This window comes from Oncorhynchus kisutch, linkage group LG10 (assembly GCF_002021735.2).
Source record: "Oncorhynchus kisutch isolate 150728-3 linkage group LG10, Okis_V2, whole genome shotgun sequence".
NCBI classification, from domain to species: Eukaryota; Metazoa; Chordata; class Actinopteri; order Salmoniformes; family Salmonidae; genus Oncorhynchus; species Oncorhynchus kisutch.
The window spans coordinates 12772502-12782872 of record NC_034183.2 but is presented as its reverse complement, the minus strand read 5'-3'; the positions used below and the strand labels follow the sequence as shown (position 1 = coordinate 12782872).

Sequence of the window (10371 nt, the reverse complement as noted above, 5' to 3'; positions counted from 1 at the left end):
CTCATGAGGATCGCCACAGGAAAGGAAGACGCAGAGTTACCTCTGCTGCAGAGGATAAGTTCATTAGAGTTGGAATGCAGAGTTAAGGAAAAGCAGCCAACAAGTGCTCAGCATATGTGGGAACTCCTTCAAGACTGTTGGAAAACTTTCCCGATGAAGCTGGTTGAGAGAATGCCAAGAGTGTGCAAAGCTGTCATCAAGGCAAAGGGTGGTTACTTTGAGGAATCATAAGATTTTTTGTATATATTTTGTATTATTAGTTTTAGCCCCCTTTTTCTCCCCAGTATCCAATTGTTAGTAGTTACTGTCTTGTCTCATCGCTACAACTCCCATACGAGCTCGGGAGAGGCGAAGGTCGAGAGCCATGCGTCCTCCGAAACACAACCCAACGAAGCCGCACTGCTTCTTAACACAGCGCACATCCAACCCTGAAGCCAGCCACACCAATGTGTCGGAGGAAACACTGTACACCTAGCGACCTGGGCAGCGTGTACTGCGCCCGGCCCGCCACAAGAGTCTCTAGTGCGCGACGAGACAAGGATATCCCTGCCGGCCACACCCTCCCTAACCCGGGCGACGATAGGCCAATTGTGCGTCGCATGGATCTCCCGGCCTCCCAGGAGGCCCTATATAACATTTATTTTGATTTGTTTAGCACTTTTTTGGTTACTACATGATTCCACATGTGTTATTTCATAGTTTTAATGTCTTCACTATTATTCTACAATGTAGAAAATAGTAAAAATATAGAAAAACCCTGGAATGAGTAGGTGTGTCAACTTTTGACTGGTAGAGTATACAAAAATGATATAGTGGCATTTGGGACACAGCCCTGGTAAGCCCCTGAGGGGTAGAGTGGCCCATCTCTGATGCAGTGACTTTGGGGTGAATACAGTTAATAATTAGCTAACAGACAGACAGCAGGGTTGGCTGCACATTCAAATTTATGACATAATTCAAATTTAGCGAAAATTCCAGAGCTAGCTAGTAAAAAGTAATTCTAACAACACCACAATGATGACAAAGGTTTTTCTACTAATGATTTGCCTTCTGAATGTCATTGTGTTTCCAAGCCACTAAATGCACTTTAGAGTACGTCTTCATCAGCTTCAATTAGGTAGAATTAAGTAAAACCTTCAGTTGGGTACCTGTGCTCAGGAGAATCTTCATAACAAAATTGTGAAGCAACGTGCAACCCATTAATTTCTTTCAAAGTTGTTAATTTTTAAATTATAAATACAAATGACTACCTGCAAATTGGATTGAACCCAACCCTGTCAAACAGGTAGCTATCGGACAGGTCCAGCAGGTCTGGAGTTGGACAGACAGAATGCAAGGGGGTTAAAGGATGAGAGAAAAAGAGGGAGGGGTCTGACTGGACAGGTCCTTAAAAAAGGAGAGTAGGGAGAGGTAGAACTCAACACACAGGCAGGACAGAGAGAGAGAGAGACCCAGTGAAGACCGCTGAAGATCTCCGAAGAAGTGAAGCTACAACGGAACATTTTAGAAGGTGAGATTTCAACATCTGTTCATCTAATACTGTTTCTGAATGCATGCCAAATGGCACCCTATTCCTTATATAGTGAACTACTTTTCACCAGGGCCCATAGAGCACATTTTAACCCTGGTTAAAAGTACTGCACTATATATGGAATAGGGTGCCATTTGGGGACATGCATATTCATGTGTGCTTGGCTAATCTCCTCTCTGTGGTGGAACAGATGATACTTGGTATTCCTCAGCCCTACATTAGCTGAATCCGCTCTAATGTAATAGTACTGGAATATATCCAATAAGTGGAATGGCTGGGGGTACTCCAAGAGAGGTTAGGGAAACTTACCTAGACTCTGAAGTACTCACTGACTTTGACTTGATGGCTTCTCTTTCACTGTCTGTCTTTGTGTGTGTCTCTCGCTCTCTCTTTCTCTCCCAGGAGACTATCACCATGGCAATTTTGACCATTCTTCTGCTTCTCAGTGCTGCCATTGCACTGAGCGAAGCCTTAACTCTGGATGAAGCAAGTAAGAGAGTTCACCTCACACTTTACATCATTCTTTTTTATGTTGTAGTAGGGGGGGGGGGGGTGTGAGTGTTTGTGTGTGTGGAATGACTGATCTACAAATAATATTGAGTAGTTATTTATGATGCCAGGTGATTTGTAGATCAGTCAGTCTCAACCCACCTTGAAAGTTGGCTGCAATTTCTAACGTGCCCTGTGTCTTCTCCTTACAGATGCTATGGTGGCATTTGCAGCAGATAAAAAAAGCCCATGCCCCACAGACTGGTTCCAGTTTAATTCACGCTGCTTCACTTTTGTCCAGACTGCAAGGACATGGCCTGAAGCAGAGGTATAATGCTTACCCTCTACTGTGAATTAAAGAAGTTCAATTGAAATCAACTTGCTTATTTGGTGTGATGTTACCTTAAAGGGGATTTTGCCTTATTTTACAGGCATCACATGGATGTCCAGTATGTAAAATACTGAACCTCCCCTTTAAGTTATTGTCTAGTTACACATTTCTAGGCTTTGCAATATTTATTTAATGTGTGGAGTCAGAACTCCTGTATATTGGAACCCACAGGCCATGAGTTAAGACATAGACACTAATGTAGACACTAATATCTCGATGAGCCAATTTCAAAGAACATTAGTTGTGATGACCAATATTTGATTGTGAGAGTCCAGAACACACATTCTCACAAAGACTGGACAACTGACTAATACCTACATTATGACATGTCTTTGTCCCTGTCTATGGCTTGCTCTAGCGCCACTGTATGTCCCTTGGAGCAAACCTGGCGTCTGTGCAGAACACTGTACAGTACCTTGGAGCAAACCTGGCGTCTGTGCACAGCTCTGAGGAGTCCCAATTTCTACAGGCGGTGGTGTTGATCAAGACTGGCGATTTCCCTCTGACCTGGATTGGAGGATATGATGCTGTTCAGGCAAATGTGGAAAAGGTACCCAATTGTCATATTTAAGTAAAAGTTAAAATACCTTAATAGAAAATTACTACAGTAAAAGTGAAATGTTTACTCTACCTGAACAGTCCAGCTATAGTATACTCACAGATGAATAGGATTTTTGGTATGCTCATCAATATGTCAAGGGTCACTTGTGAAGTCAGGGCCGTACTCACAAAACGTCTCAGAAAATGAATCCTGTTCAACCTGTTTTTAGACAAAAATAACTCCCAACTTTTGGAGTGATGTTAAGACACTGCTCAGACAAACTCTGAGCCAGGAGTAAAATCAAGTCACTAACGTTTATCTCAGCTGGTAATCATGACATTTTGAGGTACGACAAAGGAAAGATAGTGATGATGCTCATTGACATGTTACAAATTATGGTGAATGGCCAATTGCAATGAGGCTTCGCCAGCTGTGAACTCTATAGCACCCTTCAGACGACCATGGTAAACATGACATTACATTAAATGTTGCAATGGTAAAACGTTTGATATAATTTTCGCCTGACAGAATCTGTTTGCATACTTAGGATAATTTCCTAATATGTTGGGATGCATTTTCTGTTTTGTTTGACCAATTCTGATATTTTAAATAATGTGATGTTGTTGACATCTTTCTGTTTTGTCAAAGACATTCAAATCAGCATTTAAAAAGGTTTAACTTTGCTCAACCTGAGCGAATATGACTTCAAGTCGGAGACCACTATGACACCAAATGTGTTTGATGGATTGCGGGAAAAGAGCAGGAATAGGCTTTTGTAAGCTACAGTCCAAGCTATGTCAAATCAAATGTATTTATATAGCCCTTCTTACATCAGCTGATATCTCAAAGTGCTGTACAGAAACCCAGCCTAAAACCCCAAACAGCAAGCAATGCAGGTGTTGAAGCACGGTGGCTAGGAAAAACTGCCTAAAAAGGCCAGAACCTAGGAAGAAACCTAGAGAGGAACCAGGCTATGAGGGGTGACCAGTCCTCTTCTGGTTGTGCCGGGTGGAGATTATAACAGAACATGGCCAAGATGTTCAAATGTTTATACATGTTTACAAATAAATGTATAAATGTTTACAAATAATAATAATCACAGTAGTTGTCGAGCAACAAGTCAGCACCTCAGGAGTAAATGTCAGTTGGCTTTTCATAGCCGATCATTTAGAGTATCTCTACTGCTCCTGCTGTAGAGAGTTGAAAACAGCATGTCTGGGACAGGTAGCACGTCCGGTGAACAGGTCAGGGTTCCATAGCCGCAGGCAGAACAGTTGAAACTGGAGCAGCAGCATGGCCAGGTGGACTAGGGACAGCAAGGAGTCATCATACCAGGTAGTCCTGAGGCATGGTCTTAGGGCTCAGGTCCTCCGAGAGACAGAGAAAGAAGAAAGAGAGAATTAGAGAGAGCATACTTAAATTCACACAGGACAATGTCTTCCAAAGGGAGCAACTGCTGTCCGCATCCAAAGATTATCCAACTTGAATAAACACTTGGAGGTTAGGACAACAGCAGTGGTGTAGCCTACGGGCGATACGGATATCACTTATTATTGATATCTACATATCTACTTATTATTGATGTGAATCACACTGCTGCTCTCTCATTTAGCTATTTGCGACATCCACATTTTTTGAAGTTGTGGGTGACTGTTCACAAATATATATATATATGTGTTTTTTAACCCAATAATGGTTGAATTGAAGTTCAAGCTGTCTATCAATCATTGTTTTTGTGACTAGTGGACAGCCAGTGAAAAATGCACTCTTGCAACACCTGCACTGCGGATCCCCCATGGTGTTGTGCTCCATACTGTCAATAACTAGTTTAATTGAGGCCGAGAGCAGGGCTTTTAACTTCTCTAGGATAGGGGGACAGTCGCGTCCCACTTGGCCAAAAGCCAGGGAAATGCAGAGCGGCAAATTCAAATAAAATTATATAAAAATCTAACTCTCATTAAATCACACATGTAAGTTACTAAATTAAAGCAAAACTCGTTGTGAATCCAGCCAACATATCAAATTTTTAAAAGGCTTTTCGGTGAAAGCATAAGATGCTATTATCTGATGATAGCACAACAGTAAACAAAGTAGCATATTTCAACCCTGCAGGCGCTACACAAAACGCAGAAATAAAATATAAATCATGCCTTACCTTTGACAAGCTTCTTTTGTTGGCACTCCAATATGTCCCATAAACATCACAAATGGTCCTTTTGTTCGATTAATTCCGTCCATATATATCCAAAATGTCCATTTATTTGGCGCGTTTGATCCAGAAAAAAAGAGCTTCCAATTTGCGCAAAGTCACTACAAAATATCTCAAAAGTTACCTGTAAACTTTGCCAAAACATTTCAAAATACTTTTGTAATACAGCTTTAGGTATTTTTAAACGTTAATAATCGATCAAATTGAAGACGGGTCTATCTGTTTTCAATACAGGACAAGAGGAAACTAACGCTACTTTTCTAGTCTTGCCCAACTCTCAACAGCGTTACACTTATTCAAGATGGCCGTACTTCTTCATTTCACAAAGGAATAACCTCAGCCATTTTCCAACGACTGGTGACATCCAGTGTAAGAGGTAGGAACTGGAAACAAGTGCCTCAGAAATATAGTTACCCAATGAAACCTCCTTGAATAGACAGTGACCTCAATTTTTTTTCTTTTTTTTCTGAATGGTTAGTCCTCGGGGTTTTGCCTGCTACATAAGTTCTGTTATACTCACAGACATGATTAAAACAGCTTTATAAACTTCAGAGTGTTTTCTATCCAAATCGACCCTTAATATGCATATCTTATATTATTGGCATGAGTAGCAGGAAGTTGAAATTGGGCACGCTATTTATCCAAAAGTGAAAATGCTGTCCCCTATTTTAATAACTCAATCTAATTTCTGATGATGATATATCAATATGTTTAACGGACACATGATCAAACTCATGCTCTTTTGATAGACTTAAATAGCTGCAAATTATCAAGATATCAAAGTGTAACCAACAAAAAAGTAAACAGTAGGCCTATAGCAAATGGAGCATATGGCATTAATTTTTCACATGCAAATAGCATTTTTTGGTAGGCTAGTGCCCAGGGCATGCCATTCCGAAAGCAGCATTTATTTTTCAACTCAAAGCAATGATCCCAATCAGTCCTTAGTTTTTAAGTTATGCTCAGGTTAAACAAGGGGTATTCTATGAATTGGAATGACTGGAAATTTGAAAGACTTTGTTCTTTGTTTCATGTAAAGATGCAGTTTAATCATATTATTATCTGTAGTATAAGCCTACATAAACAACACAAGTCAAATTAAACATTTAGGGCTATGTAAACTCTGACATTCATTTATCCTGCAAAAAATGTAGTTCAATTGGTAATATTAATTTGTCTTCTTCTAACGCCTCTTGAGCTATCATATTACATTACTGAGTTTGGGTAATCCAAAAGTTACATTACTGATTACAATTTTGAACAGGTAACTAGTAATTGTAACCGACTTACATTTACAAAGTAACCTACAGTACCTAACCCTGGGCATATGGCACTGAATCATACAGTATAATGGTTGTTAAAAGCAAAATTTTGATAATATTACTAATATTAATATATTCACAGTGGTTACTTCCATTTGACAATGCTAAATGGTTTTTCTAACAGTAGGCATCAGGTTACTTTCCGAAATGTTGCATAAATGCTTGAAAGGGCTATTATTTTTACCGAACACCATTAAAGTTTACATAGCCCCTAAATGCTTTCAATTACCCAATTCTATAAGCATGCCCAATTTAGGCTTTTTTCTAACAACATGATATTCCGCTTGAAAAAACATGGTTATTGAAATAATCGGAAACAATATGTGAGTATTTATTAGCCTAGTGGTTAGATGTATTTAGGCATATCATGTGAATAAGGCCTCATGTGAAATCATTGTCTTAAGCACAAGAGATACTGTTGCATGTAGGTCTAGATTATTTATGGGTTCATCATGTAAAAATATCAAAACATTATGTTAACAACTCCAAAGAAATGTCCTGTCTGTGGTGGAGGAAGCACTGACTCACTGCCTTTTTCTATTATCAAGACACCTGCTGGTAACTCTTAACTGGTTTGGACTGATGAGACTCATATAACCCATAAGATTAGGAGTAAAATCTCTCTATTCTCGGCACTTACAATCACTAAGTGCTGACCTAGGTTTGGAAGATCTTATAGATGCCCACTGCAGTATCAACTGACACAGTGGGTTATAGTGGGACAGCATAGTAGGCAAGATAGAGTACTATAGCATCATAATTCATACATTGTTTTAATATTTCGAAATGTTTTGGTTTTAACATTCTGGAAGTTCTGTGGCAGTGATTTCAGTTTAGAATGTTGAATCCTGCGTTACACCATTCAAATGAATGGGGATTGAACACGCTTTATATGAGCAAAAAGATAGCGAAAAGCTATTTTGCAGCAATCTAAGGTGAGTCAGTCTGTACATCAGCCTGTACATGTCAATGTTGGTTTAATGTTTGTAGCATTAACATTTCAAGAGCAGTAGATAATCAAAATATGTCCCATTGAAGCCTATGGTTATAGTTCAAAAACAACAAATAAATTACTGCAAACAACAAACACTCTTTTTCCCTTCAGACATCATTGCACGTGTGATAGAAGGGCACATGATGTACCACCATTTTTTAACATGCTGCTCAACGCTCCTCAACTTGGCAACAAAATCAATAACAATGTTGGTGTGGTGGTCAGTGGTGCTGTTTCCCCCTACTGCGGATTCCATCTTTAAACAGTTGTGTTCTAGTTATATGTGATTTCTTTGATACTGAGACCTCAGTTCTTCCTCACAGGACAGGCTATGGTTCTGGAGTGACGGATCTACATTTGATCACCAGAACTGGGCGAAAGACGAGCCCAGTAACTATAACGGTGCCAGAGAGCCATGTGTTCAGATGAACTTTGGAGGTACAGTAAGCCCACTATCATTCACTGATCCATTCATCAAATTAAACGTTATTCATAGTAAGTATAACAAATAAATCTGACACACACACACTTTTATTTGAATTTTTGTGTTTATATTGGAATTGATTTGAGAGGTCATTTCTATTCTGTGTTTCCTCTTAAGGTAAACATGCCTGGAATGATGAATTATGTGGAAGGAGATATCCCTCTGTGTGCTCCATAAGGACCTGTTCAATCCATCAAACTATCAACTAAAACCAAGCATTCTACTGCGTAGTGTCAGCAACCTAACTGAAATTTAAAATACTTTAATTTGCTGTAAAATGAAAGTTTAGTTACTTGTTGCAGACAATGTTGATGTGGTTTGTTGTCAATAAAACAGGTGTACACATTATTTTCTCTCAGGAGTCATTATTAAACATGAATGATAGTTCCATAATTGTCAAATCCTTTTGAAGTGTTTCGTTAAGACAGTCTAAGATCTGTGAGTCTGTTCAGCAGTCATTTAAATTCTTTGAAATTCTTTCAATTATTCTTGGAGAATATCATTTATAATTGATTCTCTTGTATAATAAGTCAAACATTACCATGTGGTTGTCATAGACTGTGAATTTGAGAGGTGTTACGTTTCCCTAGACCATCCATTCTCTCTATACCAAGTAACGGGTCAGCTGTTTGACTGTAATTTGAATCACAGAATGTAGCTTTTTCTTTCCAAACTCTCACTGGGTATAGACATGTGTGTGTACAAGATGTGCTTGTTATAGCCAAATACACTGCTCAAAAAAATAAAGGGAACACTTAAACAACACAATGTAACTCCAAGTCAATCACACTTCTGTGAAATCAAACTGTCCACTTAGGAAGCAACACTGATTGACAATAAATTTCACATGCTGTTGTGCAAATGGAATAGACAACAGTTTGAAATTATAGGCAATTAGCAAGACACCCCAAATAAAGGAGTAGTTCTGCAGGTGATAACCACAGACCACTTCTCCGTTCCTATGCTTCCTGGCTGATGTTTTGGTCACTTATGAATGCTGGCGGATCTTTCACTCTAGTGGTAGCATGAGACGGAGTCTACAACCCACACAAGTGGCTCAGGTAGTGCAGCTCATCCAGGATGGAACATCAATGCGAGCTGTGGCAAGAAGGTTTGCTTTGTCTGTCAGCGTAGGGTCCAGAGCATGGAGGCGCAACCAGGAGACAGGCCAGTACATCAGGAGACGTGGAGGAGGCCGTAGGAGGGCAACAACCCAGCAGCAGGACCGCTACCTCCGCCTTTGTGCAAGGAGGAGCACTGCCAGAGCCCTGCAAAATGACCTCCAGCAGGCCACAAATGTGCATGTGTCTGCTCAAACGGTCAGAAACAGACTCCATGAGGGTGGTATGAGGGCCCGACATCCACAGGTGGGGGTTGTGCTTACAGCCCAACACCGTGTAGGATGTTTGGCATTTGCCAGAGAACACCAAGATTGGCAAATTCGCTACTGGCGCCCTGTGCTCTTCACAGATGAAAGCAGGTTCACACTGAGCACGTGAGAGAGTCTGGAGACACAGTGGAGAACGTTCTGCTGCCTGCAACATCCTCCAGCATGACCGGTTTGGCGGTGGGTCAGTCATGGTGTGGGGTGGAATTTCTTTGGGGGGCCGCACAGCCCTCCATGTGCTCGCCAGAGGTAGCTTGACTGCCATTAGGTCCCGAGATGAGATCCTCAGACCCCTTGTGAGACGATATGCTGGTGCGGTTGGCCCTGGGTTCCTCCTAATTCAAGACAATGCTCGACCATATGTGGCTGGAGTGTGTCAGCAGTTCCTGCAAGAGGAAGGCATTGATGCTATGGACTGGCCCGCCCGTTCCCCAGACCTGAATCCAATTGAGCACATCTGGGACATCATGTCTTGCTCCATCCACCAACGCCACGTTGCACCACAGACTGTCCAAGAGTTGGCGGATACTTTAGTCCAGGTCTGGAAGGAGATGCCTCAGGAGACCATCCGCCACCTCATCAGGAGCATGCCCAGGTGTTGTAGGGAGGTCATACAGGCACGTGGAGGCCACACACTCTACTGAGCCTCATTTTGACTTGTTTTCAGGACATTACATCAAAGTTGGATCAGCCTTTAGTGTGGTTTTCCACTTTAATTTTGAGTGTGACTCCAAATCCAGACCTCTATGGGTTGATGAATTTGATTTCCATTGATAATTTTTGTGTGATTTTGTTGTCAGCACATTCAACTATGTAAAGAAAAAAGTAATTAATAAGAATATTTCATTCATTCAGATCTAGGATGTGTTATTTTCGTGTTCCCTTTATTTTTTGAGCAGTGTATATTAGAGTTGTATGGAATGGTGTGATAGTCACAGTGTGACATGTTTATTCCCTCTGTTAACAGCTATGTAGTATAATTACATCAACATGATCATGGTAATCAATACATTTAGTTTTGTT

General features: G+C 40.6%; 1 protein-coding gene across 1 annotated transcript; it reads left to right on the top strand.

The window, feature by feature from the left end:
* Nucleotides 1-758: 758 nt before the first annotated feature.
* LOC116375728 (ladderlectin-like) lies at nucleotides 759-8309 on the top strand. Its single transcript, XM_031832783.1, has 6 exons — nucleotides 759-1510; nucleotides 1934-2021; nucleotides 2233-2348; nucleotides 2770-2961; nucleotides 7801-7915; nucleotides 8079-8309. Exons 2-6 carry the CDS (start codon nucleotides 1946-1948, stop codon nucleotides 8168-8170), a joined length of 591 nt encoding a protein of 196 aa, XP_031688643.1. The 5' UTR covers nucleotides 759-1510; nucleotides 1934-1945; the 3' UTR covers nucleotides 8171-8309.
* The last annotated feature ends 2062 nt before the right edge of the window (nucleotides 8310-10371 follow it).